Source organism: Moschus berezovskii, chromosome 27, assembly GCF_049115385.1.
Source record: "Moschus berezovskii isolate FMDL1 chromosome 27, NW_MosBer_1.0, whole genome shotgun sequence".
Lineage (NCBI taxonomy): Eukaryota > Metazoa > Chordata > Mammalia > Artiodactyla > Moschidae > Moschus > Moschus berezovskii.
In genome coordinates, this window is record NC_142486.1 from 28,075,175 (window position 1) to 28,094,497 (window position 19,323).

At 46.5% G+C, this 19,323-nt stretch overlaps 1 protein-coding gene across 4 annotated transcripts in view; it reads left to right on the forward strand.

The window, feature by feature from the left end:
• MYH11 (myosin heavy chain 11) overlaps positions 1 to 19,323 on the forward strand; it is a 126,396-nt gene that overhangs the window by 50,835 nt on the left and 56,238 nt on the right. For 2 of the 4 annotated variants that reach the window (XM_055409549.2, XM_055409547.2), the window contains exons 5-9: positions 10,374 to 10,476; positions 12,051 to 12,071; positions 14,232 to 14,324; positions 15,267 to 15,330; positions 18,375 to 18,473. In XM_055409549.2, the coding sequence (XP_055265524.1) occupies positions 10,374 to 10,476; positions 12,051 to 12,071; positions 14,232 to 14,324; positions 15,267 to 15,330; positions 18,375 to 18,473 (380 nt within the window). The remainder of the gene's footprint in view (positions 1 to 10,373; positions 10,477 to 12,050; positions 12,072 to 14,231; positions 14,325 to 15,266; positions 15,331 to 18,374; positions 18,474 to 19,323) is intronic. The other 2 variants (XM_055409550.2, XM_055409548.2) reach the window with 1 other exon arrangement.

Consider the following 19,323-nt stretch of genomic DNA (forward strand, 5'->3'; position numbering starts at 1 on the left):
GGTATCATTATTTCTTTGAAGACCTGGATACATAGTTAGAAGACACAAACTCAGTTTAAAATCACTCAGAGGGTTTTCAGTATTCAGGAAAGTCTCTCCTGGGGTGGGCAGAATACAGGTGTTCCTCAGAGATAGCATGGACTTAGTCCAGACTATTGCAATAAAGCAAATATCAGAGTAAAGCAAGTCATGCAAATTTTTTGGTTTCTCAGTACATACCAAAGTTATGTTGACACTATACTGTAGTCTACTAAGTGTGCGACAGTGATATCTAAGAACAACAATGTATACACCTTAATTTAAAAATACCCATCGCTGGGACTATTAGTCATCTATAAAAAGGAACGCATTTGAGTCAGTTCTAATGAGGTGGATGAACCTAGAGCCCATTATACAGAGTAGTGTAAGTCACAGAAAGACAGTAAGAAAGGGAAAGTCAAATATCATATATTAATGCGTATATATGGAATCTGGAAAGACAGTACTGACGATTCTACTTGCAGGTCAGCAAAGGACACAGTGAGGGAAGGAGAGGATGGGATGATATGAGAGAATAGCACTGAAACATATACATCACCGTATGTAAAACAGGTAGCCGGAGGGGCGGGGGGTTGCTGTCTGGTGCAGGGAGCCAAAGCCAGTGCTCTGTGACAACCTGGAGAGGCGGGATGGGCAGGGAGGCTAGAAAGGGCTCAAGATGGAAGGGACATATGTATCCCTAATGCTGATTCATGTTGCTGTATGGCAAAAACCATCACAATATTGTGAAGTAACTGTCCTCTAATTAAAAACAAATACCCATTGCTAAAAAATCTTAGCTGTCATCTGAGCCTTCAGGGAGTTGTAATCTTTTTGCAGTAGATGAGATGAAAGATCACTGATCACAGATCACCAATGACAAACAGAAAAATAAGGAAGCAGTTTGAAATATTATAAGAATTACCAAAAGGTGGCACAAAGATATGGAGTGGACAAATACCGTTGGAGAAATGCTTGATGCGAGGTTGCCACAAATCTTTAATTTGTGAAAAACATGGTATCTGTGAACTGCAATAAAACAATGCACACTAAAAGTATCCGTAGTGGTCCCTCAAAGATTGCAACCTCCTAATCACCAGAACTTGTGAATGTGTCAGGTGACGAGGCAGAGGAGAATGAGGTTGCCGTGGCATTATGGTTGCTAATCAGCTGACCTTACAACAGGGGGGAGTTTACACCATCCAGGCACGTCCAGTGTCATTGCAGGGTGCTTACAAGTGGAAGAGGGAGGAACCTGGGGAGTCAGAGGGAGATGCGATGGGGGAAGAACTTCACCACCATTGCTGGCACTGACGATGGAGGAAGCCAAAGATGAAAACAGCTTCTAGACGCTGGAAAAGGCAAGGAAGCAGACTCTCCCCTGGTATTCCTGGAAAGAAACACAACCCTGCTGACATCTTGGTATTAGCTCAGTACAGTCCATGTCAGACTTCTACCCTCCAGAACTGCAGGATAATCGGTCTGAGTTGTTTTAAGCCACTGTTTGTTAAAGCTGCAATGGGAAATGAATACACCCTCCTTCCTTTGTCCCCCTACACTCACTCCTGGCCTCACTCACTGTTCAACAGATGGAATGAGCTGGTCCCGCTGGTGATACTGGCGTATAGGAAAGAATCCAAAATAAATCTGACCCCTCTTCTCAAGAGGGAAGACAGCCACTAGAACAATAATTACACTCTTCCCTTTGGTACTGCTTGAATTTGCTGTTTGATTCTTGGAAGAAAAGCTATGACAAACCTAGACAGCGTATTAAAAAGCAGAGACATCACTTTGCCAACAAAGGTCCATATAGTCAAAGCTGTAATTTGAAGGAGCTACCTTTTCAGAAACTTAAAAAAAGATTATTGTTTAGTCACTAAGTTGTGTCCGACACTTTGCCACCCCATGTACTGCAGCACACCAGGCTTCCCTGTCCTTCTCTATCTCCCAGAGTTTGTTCAAGCTTGTGTTAATTGAGTTGGTGATGCTATCCAACCATCTCAACCTCTTTCACCCCCTTCTCCTTTTGTCTTCAATCTTTCCCAGCAAATCACTCAAGTAAATGTGTAATTACAAACTGAAAATGGCAAAGAATGAGACGTGTTTGGAACTGGGAGAATGTGTAAATCAGAGAGATTCTAACTGGGAGCTATTTCAGCAGAGACATTGAAGAAAAGAAGGGAAGAGTTTACAGCATATGCAAAGGCACTGGGGTCAGAGAGAGTGTGCTTTATTTGAAAAACTGAGACATCAATTTGGCCAGAGTGTGTCTCCCAGCAGAAGCCCTCTGTCTGAGAAGAACCACTGTGGGACGTCTAGGACTGTGGCTGCAAACCCAGGGGCCAATCAGAGTCAACCAAGTACTGTTAATGTGCAAGAAGGCCTGGGTGTGAGACAGTAGGGGATGGTGGGGAGTGTGGTGAACTGAAGAACATGACCCATCTGAGGGGGGGCGAGTTGCTCTCCCTCTTCTGTCCGTTGTTTCCAGGGGAGAACACGGGTCCAATGCTGTCAGACTCTTCTACATTGCAGCAGAAGCTGGAAATTTAGGTTTTTATGTGAAATATTCAATGTTTAAATATTTGCACCTAATTTACATGAATATACAACACAGAGCATCAGCCAAATAAAATCCATTGGTGGGCTGGCTTTGCCAGTGGGGCCACCTGTTTACAACCTCAATCCCAGAACTTTGGGCCTGGAAAGTTTCTCATAGATGACTGAGCCCTCAGTTCCTGCCATACACACACACAGGTCAGTTACAAGAATTGCAAGAAATTTTCACAGAGCATCAAAATCTGGAATGATTTATATTATTTAATATGAAAGTAGATTCAAGTTGACCTCAGTAATAATCGTTGTTGTTCAGTCACCCAATTATGTCTGACTCCTTTGCGACCCCATGGACTGCAGCACGCCAGGCTTCCCTGTCCATCACCAACTCCCGGAGCTCGTTCAAACTCACGTCCATTGAGTCAGTGTTGCCATCCAACCATCTCATTCTCTGTTGTCCCCTTCTCCTCCTGCTCTCAGTCTTTCCCTCATCAGGGTCTTTTCCAGTGAGTCGGCTCTTCCCATCAGGTGGTCAAAGTATTGGATCTTTAGCTTCAGCATCAATCTTTCCAATGAATATTCAGGGTTGATTTTCTTTAGGATTGACTGGTTGGGTCACCCTGCAGTCCAAGGGACTCTCAAGAGTTTTCTCCAAAACCATAGTACAAAACCATCAATTCTTTGGCACTCAGCCTTCTTTATGGTCCAGCTCTCATACCCATACATGACTACTGGAAAAACCACAGCTTTGACTATATGGACCTTTGTTGGCAAAGTGATGTCTCTGCTTTTTAATATGCTGTCTAGGTTTGTCATAGCTTTTCTTCCAAGGAGCACGCATCTTTTAATTTCATGTCTGCAGTCACCATCAGCAGTGATTGTGGAGCCCAAGAAAATAAAGTCTGTCACTGTTTGCATTCCCCCCCATCTATTTGCCATAAAGTAATGGAACTGGATGCCATGATCTTAGTTTTCTGAATTTTGAGTTTTAAGCCAACCTTTTTACTCTCCTTTTTCACCTTCCTCAAGAGGCTCTTTAGTTCCTCTTCACTTTCTGCCACTAGGGTGGTGTCATCTGCATATCTGAGGTTTTTGATATTTCTCCCAGCAATCTTGATTCCAGTTTGTGCTTCATCCAGCCCAGCATTTCGCATGATGTACTCTGCATATTAGTTAAATAAGCAGGGTGACAATATACAGCTTTGACTTACTCCTTTCCCAATTTTGAACCAGTCCGTTGTTAACTGTTGCTTCTTGACCTGCATACACGTTTCTCAGGAGGCACGTAAGGAGGTCTGGTATTCCCATCTCTTGAAGAATTTTCCACAGTTTATTGTGATCCACACAGTCAAAAGTTTTAACATAGTCAATGAAGCAGAAGTAGATATTTTTCTGGAATTTCCTTGCTTTTTTTATGATCCTGCGGATGTTGGCAATTTGATCTGTGGTTCCTCTGCCTTTTCTAAATCCAGCTTGAACTGGAAGTTCACAGTTCACGTATTGCTGAAGCCTAGCTTGAAGGATTTTGAGCATTACATTGCTAGCATGTGAAATGAGCGCAATTGTGTGGTAGTTTGAACATTCTTTGGTATTGCCCTTCTTTGGGATTGGAATGAAAACTGACCTTTTCCAGTCCTGTGGCCACTGCTGAGTTTTCCAAATTTGCTGGCATATTGAGTGCAGCACTTTCACAGCATCATCTTTTAAGATTTGAAATAGCTCAGTTGGAATTTCATCACCTCTACTAATTTTGTTCATAGTAATTGGGCTTTCTAAAGCCCACTTGACTTCACATTCCAGGATGTCTGGCTCTAGGTGAATGATCACACCATTGTGGTTATCCAAGTCATTAAGACCTTTCTTCGTATAGTTCTTCTGTGTATTCTTGCTACCTCTTCTTAATATCTTCTACTTTTGTTAGGTCCATACTGTTTCTGTCCTTTATTTTGTCTATATTTGCTTGAAATATTCCCTTGGTCTCTAATTTTTTTAAGAGATATTTAGTCTTTCCCATTCTATTGTTTTCCTCTATTTCTTTGCATTGTTCACTTAACAAAGGCTTTCTTATCTCTCTTTGCTGTTCTTTGGAACTCTGCATTCAGTTGTGTATATTTTTCCCTTTCTCTTTCACCTTTCAATACTCTTACTTTCTCAACTATTTGTGAGGCCTCCTCAAGATAACCATTTTGCCTTCTTGCATTGCTTTTTCTTGGGGATGGCTTTGGTCATCTCCTCCTATACAATGATATGAACCTCCATCCATAGTTCTTCAGCCACTCTATCAGATCTAACCCTTGAATCTATTTGTCACCTCCACTGTATAATCATAAAGTAAAAGTGTTACTTGCTCAGTCATGTCTGACTCTTTGCAACCCATTGGACTGTAGCCCACCAGGCTCCTCTGTCCATGGGATTGTCCAGGCAAGAATACTACAGCGGGTTGCCATTTCCTTCTCCAGGGAATCTTCTTGACCCACAGATTGAACCTGGGTCTCCCGCATTGCAGATAGATTCTTTACCTTCTGAGCCTCCAGAGAAGCTGGTATAGTCATAAGGGATTTGATTTAGGTCATACCTGAATGGTCTAGTGGTTTTTCCCTACTTTCTTCAATTTAAGCCTGAATTTTGCCACAGTCAGCTCCTGGTCTTGTTTTTGCTGACTGTATAGAGCTTCTCCATCTTTGGCTGCAAAGAATGTAACTGATCTAATTTCAGTATTGATCATTTGATGATGTCCTTGTGTAGAGTCATCTCTTGTGTTATCAGAAGAGGATGTTTGCTGTGACCAGTGTGTTCTCTTAGTAAAACCCTGTTGGCCTTTGCCCTGCTTCATTTTGTACTCCAAGGCCAAATTTGCCTATTACTCCAGGTATCTCTTGACTTCCTACTTTTGCATTCCAGTTCGCTTTAATGAAAAGGACATCTTTTATTGTGTGTTAGTTCTTGAAGATCTTGTAGGTCTTCATGGAATCATTCAACTTCAGCTTCTTTGGCATTACTGGTTGGGGCATAGACTTGGATTACTGTGATATTGAATGGTTTGCCTTGGAAACAAACCGAGATCATTCATTGTTCTTGATATTGACCTGAAGTATTACCGTTTCAGACTCTTTTGTTGACTATGAAGGCTACTCCCTTTCTTCTAAGGAATTCTTGCCCATAGGAGTAGATATAATGGTCATCTGAATCAAATTCGCCCATTCCCGTCCATTTTAGTTCACTGATTCCTAAAATGTCAATGTTCAGTCTTGTCATCTTCTGATTGACCACATCCAGTTTACTGAACCTTCCAGGCTCCTTTGCAATATTGTTCCTTATGGCATCAGACTTTACTTTCACGACCAGGCACATTTACAAATGAACAGTGTTTCCGCTTTGGCCCAGCCTCTTCATTCTTTCTGGAGCTATTTTTCTGTTCTTCCTCAGTGATGTATTGGCCGCCTACCAACCCGGGGGTCTCATCTTCCAGTGTCATATCTTTTTGCCTTTTCATACGGTCCATGGGAGTAGTTAAATGACTTGCCCATGATCACATAGGGCAGAGCAGGGATTTGAACTCAGGAAGTCTGGCCCTGGAGCCTGTTGTGTTGCTCTGCTGATTGATGCTGCAGGGGAAAGAGGCACTGCTTTTGCCTGGGGAGCTTGAGGCAGTACTCAAAATAAAGGCAGTGATTGAGTTTTGCAGGGTGTGTAGGAGTTGGACAGCGCAAACACCAGAGAACTTTGCGGGTTACAGGGGTAGGAGTCACATGAGGACTAGAGACTGACAGATTCAGAGACAATTTAGCTTTGCTACCAAGGGCAGACCACAGCTGAAATGACTCAGAAATTGTATTTCACCATGGGAGCTAGGACCAGCTACCTGATTTGTTACATTATGCAAAATAAGAAAGCTAAGGCCCTTGTTCAAAAATTATTAAGCAATTCAAGATCACAACATCAGAGCATTAAATCAAGCACAGGACCCTCCTTAGGGGAGTCCCTATGGAACTGGACAGGTCACACAGCCATGAATCCAGCCCAGCAGGGGGCTGAGGGATTAAGCAGCCATTTGGTAGCCTCCTTCCAACTGTTGAGCCTGGACTGATTAAAAGGACTTGGCAGTAGTGTAATTACAAGGCCAGGAGGCCATATGTGGCCATGAGGCCAAGTCTTCCTCAAGGATGAGGGAGCTAGACACAAAGTCCCCTCAGAAACAGGACTGAGAGACTTCCCTAGTGATCCAGTGGTTGAGAATCTGTCTGCCAAGGCAGGGGACATGGGTTCAATCCCTGGTCCGGGAAGATCCCACATGCCTCAGGGCAGTTAAGCCTATGCATCACAGCAACTGGAGCCTGCCTGCAGCAGTGAAGACCCAGTGCAGCCTAAAATTAAAAAAATAAAAAAGTAGGACTGAAGTTTAGGGTGCACTGACTGAGAAGGCATCTTTATTCTCAGAGTCTGGGGTCAGAAAAGCAAAGATATTGATGTTTCTGAAGAGCCCTGAGCACATCAATCTTCAGACGCCCATGAGCCTGGAGCTTGGGTCGTTTACTTTGGCAGAACCTCCCAGGACAACTTATTTTTATCAATAAAACTTGGAGACTGTTGAGCCAAGCAGCCACGTGGGGAGAGGCAAGTTCCCAGAGTCCGTGTCTCACTTCCCCGCCCTTGCAAGGTGAAAGATCAGGAAATCATGGCGGGAAAGGAGGGGCTGGAGTGATCCAGGGTCAGTGTGTGCACAGCTGTCCTGACTCTTGTCTTGGATCTGAATGGACTCAGTACCAGCTACATAGGTGGTTTCCCACACTCGGATTTTCTCTCCTTCTTCTTGCTCTGATCAGAACCCAGCCCCCTCAGTTTAGGGTGATATCTGTCAAGGGGTCTGACATTATCCTACTAGAAGTAATTCATACTAAGGTGTAAATGACTGAGTGCCTTGGCTCATTGGTACATGCTCAGATTTTCAGAAAGAGCCTATTAAGGCAAGTGAAGGCTCCCAGAATATATGGAATAACTCCTTGATGGCTCAGGGCTTCACTCTGTATTCCTGCATTCCATCCCCTTTTCTCACTTTTAAAAATAAAAGGGTAAGCGGCAGAACATGGGCTCTGGCATCAACCTGGCCCATGTACAAATCTTGCTCCTCTATTCCTGATCTGTGTGATAACAGACATTGTGACCTAGAACACTTCAACTTCTCTGAGCCTTGTTTTCCCCAGATGAGTGACAGGAATAATCAGTGACTCCTTCATTAGGTTGTTGGATTAAATAAAAAGATTTCTGAGCCCAGTAGCCTAGAGTAGGTCTTCAACAAATATCAATTCCTATTCCCTGTTCCTTTCGTCTGACTTTAGGAAGCATGTTCTTAGAGGGTTGGGTCTGTGTCACGGACACACTTGGTGAAACGTCATAGGAAGAATCCTGGTTACATTGGAGCCAGAGACCTGATTTCAGTGCTGAGTGTGCTCTCGCCTTGCTGTGTGACTTTGGGCAAGTTGCTTACTCACCCTGGTCCCAAGTTCCTATCCTGTAATAACATGAAAGTCAAACTGCAATACTTTGGCCACCTCATGTGACGAGTTGACTCACTGGAAAAGACTCTGATGCTGGGAAAGGTTGGGGGCGGGAGGAGAAGTGGACGACCGAGAATGAGATGGCTGGATGGCATCACCGACTCTGTGGACATGAGTTTGAGTGAACTCTGGGAGTTGGTGATGGACAGGGAGGCCTGGCGTGCCGTGATTCATGGGGTCGCGGAGAGTCGGACACAACTGAGCGACTGAACTGAACTGAACTGAACTGACATGTCCTCCCCTCAGGATTGGGGGAGCGGAGGTAAAGGAGATAATGCACAGGAAACAGTTAACACAGGGCCTCCACACACACCCCAAAAAAGTCAATTCTCTCCTTAAAATTAAAGAAAAAAAAATTTTGGACTCAGTTTTCCTCCTCAAGAAAATGAGGATAATGCCTCCATAGCTCCCATCTCAAAAAGTGGCTCTGAGGCCAAGTGAAATAATGTGACCATTGGGAATAAAGACCATTAGGAACTGGGTAGAGGACAGTGTTAATACTGTGATGAGACGTGGTGCGAAGTTTCAACCTTCCTGGAGACCTGACTCTTGATTCCTGGATGGTGGCCAGTGGGATTGGGTCTGACAATTCGGGGCATATGTATCTTTTCCTCCCTCCCTCCCTGCCTTCTCTCTCTCCCTTCCTGCCCCCACCTTCTTACAGCCCTCCCTTTGTCCCTCCCTTTCCCTTTCTCTTTCCTTCTTTTTTCCTTCCTTTCTCCTTCCCTCCCACCCTCCCTTCTTTCCTTCCTTCCGTTTTGCCATGAACAAAGTTATTGCTGGGCCCTCGGCAGAGCAAATTAATTTCTTTTACTTCCTAATTAGGTAAAATGGACAAGCACTATGCTAGCACTGGTGGCTCTGGTTCAGCATGGAGAACCTTGACCTAACCTCAGGGTAGACGAATTCAGACTTTAAAAAAATTAGCGCATTTCAGAATATTCAGTGAGCTCAGCAAATGTGAGTCTAGGCAAAGGAAGGAAAAATAAAAAAACAAACAAAAGAAGAAAATCAGAGGAGAGGACAAGAAAGGAGGAACGATTATTTGAGGTCATCTTTCCCTTTTACTAAGAAGAGTGGGAGTCAGAGGCAGTCTAGGATCCTTTGATGAAACAATTACATCACCGAGACCTCAGGTGGCCAAGAGAGATGTAGCTGGTTCAAGAAGCCGTTTTCATTAAAAAAATAAAAATAGAAAACCACTGTTCATATTCTAGGAGTATTCTTTCGATAAGACAAACAACACCCTGCGGATCTAAACTTATCAGTCATTTACACTTTAGCATGACTTACTTCAACTAGGTTTATCCTTTGATATTTAACTGAAATCATTAGCTAGCCACCTGACCCTTCAGGTGAGTTCGCTAGAGGATGAAGGGGCTTGTGTGGGTCCAGTGGCTGATGGAATAACCACTCTTCTTTCCCTCTTTGTCCTTCCCCTCCTGCTCCTTCTTTTTCTCCTTGTTCTTTTCCTCTTCCTCCTTCTTCTTTGTAAGGGGCATTTCTAAAACTTCTACCTTGTATCTTGGTACTCTGAGAGGTACTTATTACATCCATCCTGGAAGGCAGTCTCTTGCCCGATCTTCTCGTCTCTAACAAGGGTAATGATGTCTTTAAAGTAGATAATTTTTAATAAAGCTATTCTGTAGATACTATAATAATGGGTACATATCATTACACAGCTGTCAAAACCCATAGAATGTGCAACAGCAAGAGTGAATTCTGATGTAAACTGTGGGCTTTGGGTGATGATGCACCAATATGGGTCCATCAATTGTGACAAGCGTACCACTCTGCTGGGGGATGTTGACGGCGGGGGAGGTTGTCGAGGGGCAGGGAGAGCTAAGAAATCTCTGTACCTCTTGCGCAATTTTGCTGTGAACCTAAAACTTCTCTAAAAAACTAAGTGTTTTTTTTAATTAAGTAGACAGGCCCAAATAAACCTGTTTAGACCTTGGTAGGGAAACTCAGGTTTTCTTTTACTCTTTCATCTACATCCTTTCCTGCCTCCCCTCGGGAGGAGTAGATTGAGATAAGGAGCAGGGTTTAAAGCCCAGTCCAGCTCCCTGCCAGTGGTGGACAAGTCCTCCCCTCTGGGAGCCTCAGTTTCCCCATCTGTCAAATGACACGGAGCTGCGGAAAGATGCCCACAGAACACCTGATAAGATAAACAACACCCAGCAGGTTATTCCATCAGCCGCTAGCATGTTACTGTTCCAGGGGGGTCACTGCTCTCGTGTCTTTCAGAGGCGAATCTGGAGCTGGGAAAACAGAAAACACCAAGAAAGTCATCCAGTACCTGGCCATGGTGGCCTCCTCCCACAAGGGCAAGAAGGATACCAGCATCACGGTGAGTGGCAGCTCCTGTCCTCTGGCCACAACGTGGCAGATGGGCGTTGGGCTCGAGGGCTGACCAGGTAGAGAGAGCACCGTTGGGAAGGCCAGGACTCCGTGTTATAAGGACTCAGGACAGTGTTTCCCTGTCCTTCCCCGGACAGCTCACTGGAGGGATTTTTCTTCATCCTGGGTGGTCCTATTAGATCTAGGCAATTCCCCACTTTGGCCAGGATCGTCTCGTTTTGTGTACTGGGAGGAGGAGATTTGATTGACATCAAAACTTCTCGCTTGCGGCATCACTGTCATTTTGGACTGGATGATCCTCTGTGGTGGGGCCGTCTTATGCCCTGGAGGATTTTTAGCAGCACCCCTGGTCACTCCCCACTGGAGGCTGGTAGCAGCCCCTCCCCTCGGTTATGACAACCAAGAATGTCAGGTGCCCTCTGGGGGGTGCGTTCACCCCTGATTGAGAGCCACTGCCTGAACTGAATCGCTGTAAATTCCCTAGTGTTGTGGCATACCTGTCATTCCTCCACGTGTGCCTCCAATGGGAACCCCAGGGGATGGGAACATGGGTGTCACTCAGCATATGAGCTTTGGTCCAGTGCCCTTGACTGAGCATCTACTGTGTGCTCGGCACTGCTAGTGTGGGGCCCATTGATGAGTCTGAGTTATTCTAAACACTGAGCTTCTGGACTCATGAGAAAGAGAGCGCCAATCATCAAATAAGGACACAGTCGATTAAGGAAAAGAAGAGCAGTTTTCTAGAATCATCTCTTCCTGGGTCCATCCCTCTTTTCCTCCTTGGCCTTAGCCTTGCCTCACCTGACCCAGTGGAGGCGATAAGCAATGGGGCTGCTGAAAGGACCTGCCAGCGCCTCCCTCCGAAGGTTTGGGGCTGGAGGTGGGGGATGGCAAAGGAGGCCTGAAGCAGGCTTGGGGTGTCACCGGTTCCTGCCGCTCTGGATCTAGCTTCTGGGGCTCCGAGGTGACACTGGAGAAGCCACAGAGACCAGCCTGTCTGGAGGCCCTTGGGGATCTGGGGCGAGCCCCGGTTGTAGCTTGGGGAACTTTCTTCCCTCCAACAGGTGCAGGAAGCCTGAGATCCAGCATCCACACTGCCTCTGGCATGGTGTAAGGAACAAAGAGCCCCAGAGTTTATGTAGCAGCCAAACACTGTCTCCCACTGCCTTTCCTTTCCCTAGAATAGTAAAAGAAAGAAATACTAATGACAGATCTTTATCAAGCGCCTACTATGTGCCAAACAGTTTTTTTCCTCTGCGTGTGAGAAGGTATCTCAGACAGCATCTCGTCGGATACAGTTTTAAAGAGCGCGCTTTGGTCCCAGCAGTTTTAAAAAACCTTTGAAAATGTCTGAATCTCTTAAGAAATTAGAAAAGAAAGCAAGTAAAGCAGAAAGGAAATTGAATCCAAGAAAAGCTGCTGCTTTTCTCACTTGGAGGATCTTGGAAAATCCGGGCTGTCTTGGGCGGGGTGGGGATTGAAATCGTGTATTCTCCAGACCCTGATGTACATGTGATGGAAATAACACTGACATTTGTTTTATACTGTGTTGTTCAACCACAGCAAGGCCCATCTTTTGCCTACGTGAGTAATTGAGGGTGTTTTCCTGGTGTGGACGGGAGGCACGGCGTGTATTTAGATGTGCATGCCCCTGTTGCACCCACTGAGCCCGGTAGCTGACGGTAGGCTGGGCTAGATCCCTGAACCTACAAATGCACTGAAATACTGTCCTGCGGGTGTCCGATGCCACCCGGCGGGGTGGGGCGTGTGGGCGCATCGCCACCCGCAGGACTCCCACCGGAATCCCCAGGGTTGTCCTCTAGCCTGGAATGGATTTTCCCCAGTTCAGAACGAACATCACCTTACCCTTCCCACCAAGGTGTCCACCACTGGGGTACCCCTGATTGGAAGGCCCTGGAGATGTCTGTCCCGTCTGGTTGAGCTTTTGAGGACCTTCTGGCCCTAAAGCTTTCCTGGCTTGATAGTCAGTTAATGGCACTGCTGTGGCATGCCTTTGTCTCCCCTCCCTGCCATCATTCCTAAACTCCTCCCCCGAGGCCTGTTCCTGTGCACTGGTGTGTCTTCCTCTGCATGTGTGTGCAGTGCGTGTCTGTCTTTGCATGCCGGTTGCTTGACCCAAGGCTCCAGAAACGGAAGTCTTGGGGTTCACGATACACTAGCTTCGGTGGCACGGTAAGGCCCCAGCTATGCGACACCCAACCAGGCCCTGCTCAAACCTCTGCATATACAAACTCATCTCTTAACGCAGAGCTTGGGGGGGCTCGTGTATGGGTCCCAGCCTGGAAGGGACCCTCAGATCAAGAGATCCTGGCGTGTCCTAGGGTCACACTCAGTCCATCTTAGTTAGACGTGGGCGGCAGCATCGTGCCTGCATCAGGAGGAGAATCAGGCTGCTTCTTTGGGATTTGCTCTTGTGTGACTTTGGCCAAGTCGCTTAACTTCTCTGGGTCACTGTCTCATCACCCATGAAATGAGTGGATCAGATCGCCTGAGAAGGATCTTTTGGCCCCACCAGCTGGAACTCCCGTTCTAGAAAGGGGACTTTCTCGGGGGATACTGAGACCCCAAGTTTGTGTTGACAAAAGTGACCCCTTTAGTCTTCTCCCCACTAGTCAAGCAAAGCCCTCCTTGTAAATTTCCACCATTCCCAATCATGGGGATTCCAGTGTGGCTGCGATTTTCACAGAGATGACACTTCCTGTCCATCTTCTTTGGGATCTGCAAAGAAGGAGGGCTTGTGTGACTAATAATCACGTAAATAAATAGTAGCTTCTTGTTCTGTTCCTTTGGGACAGTCACCCACGGTGCCCTCCTGGTGCACAGCGGAGGGGAGAAAGCCATGCACTCACCTCTTTTTAGAATGTTTCCTAGGTTCTTTTTAGCCTAGTCCAACTGCCCTGAAAAAATAAAAAAAGACAGGGAACCAGCAGAGAAAACGGGAGAAAACCCCTAGGACCCACACTTCCCAGCCTGGCCTATAGGAGGAGCTGTCGGGAGAGCTGCTGGGCCGGTCTGCAGCTGCCGTGTTGCGGGGCTAGGCAAAGAGCAGCTCGTTGCTTCCTGGCATGATTTACCTCGTTGGCCCTTTCCTGCCACAGTTAATCACGTGACCGCGTTTGTTCAGAGGGGCAGTGGGCTGTGTACAGTCTCAGCTGCATTTAACCCGATGAATGGAGCTCAGGCAACCCGCTTTGAGGCTTTGTTCTGCAGTTGGTTCAAAGTATTCCTGGTGGGATTTGTGCATTCCTTATTTGTCTTCCCTAGGAGACTTCAGAAAACTGGTCCTGAGAAAGGAAAAGTTGCAACTTAAAAAAATGCACTAAAGCCTTCATAAGTGTTGTAGCGGTCTAGCTTAAAGAAGGCTGCTTGTCAAACATTAGCAGCAGCAGGACTGCCATGTACAGCGGGGCAGATTGTGCACTGCACAATTCCACGGCTTCACTATGATGTCAATGACATCCCAGTGTGTCAGTGCCAGAGTTCAGCGTGTCCCATAGATGAGCAGGCCCTATCTTCTAGGGAACAGATGTCGTGGCTGTAACAGAGCTCGTCCATTTGTTTCCCTTCTGACATCCTCGCGTAAACCAGGACGTTAGCACTGGGGTCTCAGAGTGGGTAGGGATAGGACAGGAGAGAACCGTGGGTTGGGGCAGAGCTTGTGACGGCCTCTGTCCAGGGCAGAACCCTCACTCTCTCTAATAACTGCATGTGAATGGATTTCAGGGTGAGCTGGAGAAGCAGCTTCTACAAGCAAACCCCATCCTGGAGGCGTTTGGCAATGCCAAAACGGTCAAGAACGACAACTCCTCCCGATTCGTAAGTGGTGAAGCTACATGCGTTTTCCAGAAAAGGCTCAGGTCCCCCGGTGTCCTCTCCTGCCCGAGAACGCAGGGTGCGTGAGTGTGCACGGGGCGTCTGAGGCTTAAGGGATGCAGGTGTGCGCTGCATTTTGCTCTGTGACTCCAGTCCTGTCTTCAACTTACCACCCTGTGAGTGTTCCAGCCACTCACTCCCTCATTCATTCATTCACTCTTCATGCAACAAATATTCATTGAGCACCTGCTGTATACTCGGCTCCCTGTTAGAATTTGACATTCATAATTCATTCAATGAACATTTACTGAGCATTGAACACCTAGTATACAAATTGTATACAATACTCGTTCATTCATTCAGCAAAACATGCATTGAGCACCTACTGTGTACCAAGAACATGCAAGTTTAAACACATTTATTAAGCACTTGCTGTATGCATCCATACAGGCATTTTTACACACATCATTCTCTCTCTTCATTTATTTGGATCATTTTATTAAGTACCTACTGTATACCAGACCTTGAACTGGACTCAGAATCACAGCAAACAATTCAGATGTGGTTCCAGCCTTCACAAAGGCCAATAGTCAGTGAGGCAGAACTTCCCACACCAGCTTTCCCAGGCTTCATGGGCCCCTCCCCTTTCTCACTTGAGCCTAACGGGGTCAGGGGAACCCTGAACTTGGGTTGTTGATAATACTTAGACAATAATCATTTTGTTATGCAGAAAAAGTGGGACCTCCATAGGAGGTTCAGAAAGATAATTTCATGAAGAAATTTATAGGAAAGATTGTATCTGAATTCCATTAATGAGGGGGACCATGCTGATTTGTGGGTGCCCCTCTGAATGCTCCCTGACTTTTCTCGCCCTACTTTCCTGCAGCATGGGATTGAGGGATGAGGTTGGGGACCCCACTGTGAACTGTGTTTTCCTGTTGGCAGGGCAAATTCATCCGCATCAACTTCGATGTCACGGGTTACATCGTGGGAGCCAACATTGAGACGTGTATCCTTTGCTGAGCCTGGGCCACCTGGGATCCTCACCCCTGGCACCACCCACCTCATGCCCAGAGCCCTAGGGGGCCTGAAAAGCACAAGAGCCACCTCTCTCTCCAGCACCTGGGTGCCATCCAGAACAACTCTTCCCTGGGGTTGTTTTCACTTAAAAGCAAGCCTTGTAGTGTGGTGGTCCCTTGGTTTGGGGACCTCAAGCAGCCTATATTTGATTCTGGGTGGACCTCTCGCTAGCTGAGTGATCTTGGGCTAATTACTCAATCTCTCTATGCCTCATCAGTGAAATGGGGAGGCTAAGAATACCTGCCTCAAGTGAACTGATTCATGTAATACTTTTAAAGGACTTCCCTGGTGGTTCAATGGTAAAGAATCCACCTGCAAGGCAGGAGACATAGGTTTGATCCCTGTGTCGGGAAGATCCCCTGGAGAAGGGAATGGCAACCCACTCCAGTCTTCTTGCCTGGAGAATCCCACGCACAGAGGAGCCTGGCAGGCTACAGTCCATGGGGCTGAAAAAGAGTTGGACAAGGCTGAGCAGCTAACACACTAAAGCTTTTAGAATCATGACAGAATAAGGGCCAGTTAAGTATTGGCTAGAGCTTCCTTGGTGGCTCAGATGATAAAGAATTTTGCCTGCAATGCAAGAGACCTGGGTTTGATTTCTGGGTCATAAAGATCCCCTGGAGAAGGAAATGACAACCCACTCATCCACAAGTACTTCACTTCATCCTTAATGAGCCAGGGTTCAAGGCCAAGCCCAGACCCCTTGTCCTTCTTAGGAACAGAGCAGCTCCAGCCCACAAATAGGATGTCAGTGGAAATAGAACTTTCCCAGAGGAACAGCCTGCTTCTGGCAAAGCAAACTGAAAGCTATTTCTGTAAATCAAAGGAATCAGAATCCCACCAGCCCACCAGTGCCCACTCATGCATCCCAGTGGGGGCTCAGGGTATGGCTGGGTTCACCTGACCAGGCACCATCCCCACCTCCCCAGAGTTGGGCCAGGACTAAATGAGATACAGCAGAACACATACTAGTCTCCAATGGGGGATAAAGAGACCAGGAAGAGCCTTGTGTAGGCTCAGAACAGTCATGGCCACCAGCTGAGTTCAGTTTTCCGAAGTTTCTGGATTCGGGAATTACAGATGAGTTTGTGGCCCTAGCCACTCCCTTCTCCCGGGGATCTTCCTGACCCAGGGATTGAACCCTGGTCTCCTGCATTGCAAGCAGATTCTTAACCATCTGAGCCACCAGGCAAGCCCACAATTATGAGGCCTTGAGAAGAGAAATTAGTGCCCATGACCTGACATAACAGAGCAGGGAAGACACAGTTTAAACCAGTGGATCTGGGAACACAGAGAAGAAATGATTATTCATTCTTCGGTGGTTAGCATCTTGGCAGATTTTTAGTCAGATAGAACCTGGTTCTTATGTGCGGGAAATCCACCTGGTATGACAGCCCAGCCGCCCGTGTGGCTCCCACCATCCCCACGCCCCCGTGGTCTCCACCTCTCCCCCCACAGCAGAACGGTTCTCCTTAATCAGTGGGCATGTTTACAACATCCTGAGGCTCAGTTGCTAGTCAGCTGAGTCAAGGCCACTCAGCCAGCCAGAACTGGCACCCAGCTCTCTGAAGCCCAGCCCCTCGGCTGAGATGATTTCGGCCACTGCAAACACTTGGCTTTGCTGCTTCCTAACTGTGTCCTCCTGGGAAATGAGCCTTCCCCGAGCTTCCCTGGGCCTCTGTTTCCCCTGTATTGAAAATGTCAACAATATTCGCTCTTAGTTCCAAACTATCTTAGGATAGTGTGTGAGGTTTAAATGAGACAATGGAAAAATGGTACAGATGAACCTACTTCCAAGTCAGGAATAGAGATGCAGACAGAGAATGGACATGTGGACACAGTGGGGGAAGGAGAGGGTGGGACAGATTGGGAGATTGAGATTGACATACACATACCACTACGCGTAAAATAGATAGCTGATGGGAACCTGCTGTAAAGCACAGGGAGCTCAGCTCGGTGCCCTGTGAAGGACCGAGGTGAGTGGGAGGGAGGTAGGTCCAAGAGAGAGGGATATATGTATTCTTATAGCTGATTCCCTTCGTTATATAGCAGAAACTAACTCAATATTGTAAAGCAATTGTATTCCAAGAAAGAAAAGCAAACGAGAAAATGCATGTCAACACTGAGCACAGGGATTAACAGACCATAGAGGGTATAATTATTTTTACCTCTGTAATGTCTACAGACAGTTCAGTGTACAGAAGAGAAATTGGGGATGGTTGTTGGGGAAACGTCTCATTTCATGTCCCTCCCAGAAGTCTTCCATCCTGGAGTCTCTTGACTCCTGTCTTTTTATACTTTTTTAACCTCCTTTGTTCCCCTCACTTCTCTCTGGCACTGGGGCCAGCCAGCAGCACCTAGTGGTCTCGTTTTGAATCTATGAGCCAGAACTGGAAGGTCAGCTCATGTGGACCAATGGCTGGATCTGTCTCAGCAATCAGAGTCCTCAAAACTCTCCAGGGAGCTTCTCCCGGGTTCTGGAGATTTCCCCTCCAGCAGTTGGTGTGCCAGAGCTTGGGGAGGAAGGTCATCTCCCTGCAGGAGAAGCACATGTGGTATCCCTGGAATTAATTCTATGTTGTTGCTGTTCAGTAGCTCAGTCATATCCAACTCTTTGTGACCCCATATACTGTAGCACTCCAGGCTCCCCTGTCGTTCACTATCTCTTGGAGCTTGCTCAAACTCATGTCCATTGAATGAGATGGTGGTACCATCTAACCATCTCATCCTCTGTTGCCCCCTTCTCCTCCTGCCCTCAATCTTTCGCAATATCAGGGTCTTTTGCAGTGAATCGACTCTTCACATCAGGTGGCCAGAGTATTGGAGCTCCAGCCTCAGTATCTGTCCTTCCAATGAATATTCAGGGTTGATTGCCTTTGGGATTGACTGGTTTGATCTCCTTGCTGTCCAAGGGACTCTCAAGAGTCTTCTCCAGCACAGCGGTTCTAGAATTCTTAACTCCTCCCAAACCAGATCTGCTGGAAAAGTCACGTGCGATTCGCCAAGCCAGAGACGAGAGGACCTTCCACATCTTTTACTATCTGATTGCTGGAGCCAAGGAGAAGATGAGAAGTAAGTGATGAGCACGGAAGTTGCTGGGAGACCTCAGCCCTCCCTGCCGTCATTTTCTAGGGTTAATCGATAGCTGTTAAAACAGAGCCTGAGATCCTGCCAGGGAAAGAGTTACACATCTCTGGGCAGCATCTCCTCGTCTCCTTTGAGTGAGTGAGTGTGGCTTCTGTCAGTCATCTTCATTTACTGAGCATCTACTATGTGACATAGCAGATGTCAGTTTCAGTTAGGCATTAAATAATTAATTAATAATTAGACTGGATGAGATCAAGTCCAAATAGACGCAATCTGTGTCTTCTAGGAGGGGAGAAAGACAATTGCCAGGTACTTGCCTGGTGGTTCAGTGGATAAGAATCTGCCTGCCAGTGCAGGGGGCACAGGTTCGTTCCCTGATCTGGGAAGACCTTATATGCCGTGGAGCAACTAAACCAGTGCTCCGCAACAAGAGAAGCCACCTCAATGAGAAGCTGGTGCATTACAACAAAGAGTAGCCCCCGCTCCTGCAACTAGAGAAAGCGCACATACAGCAGCAAAGACCCAGTACAGCCAAAAGTAAATTAAATAATTTTTAAAAGATAGTTGCCATATTTGCAAGTTTATAAAACTTGCAGGTATTTAAGATGCACTCTGATTTCATAAGGAATTTTGTAGTGGCACCAAGCACTTTTTGTTATACCTGTTTTGAAAGTAACTTTGAAGTGGCCTTTTCATACGGCGGGGTCAACTATATTTTTCTATAACAAACCAGATGGTAAATCTCTTAGACTCTGTAGGCCACATGGCTTTTGTCACAGCCACTCAACTCTGCCTTTGTAAATGCAGAAGCAGCCATAGGCAATGCTAAACCAGT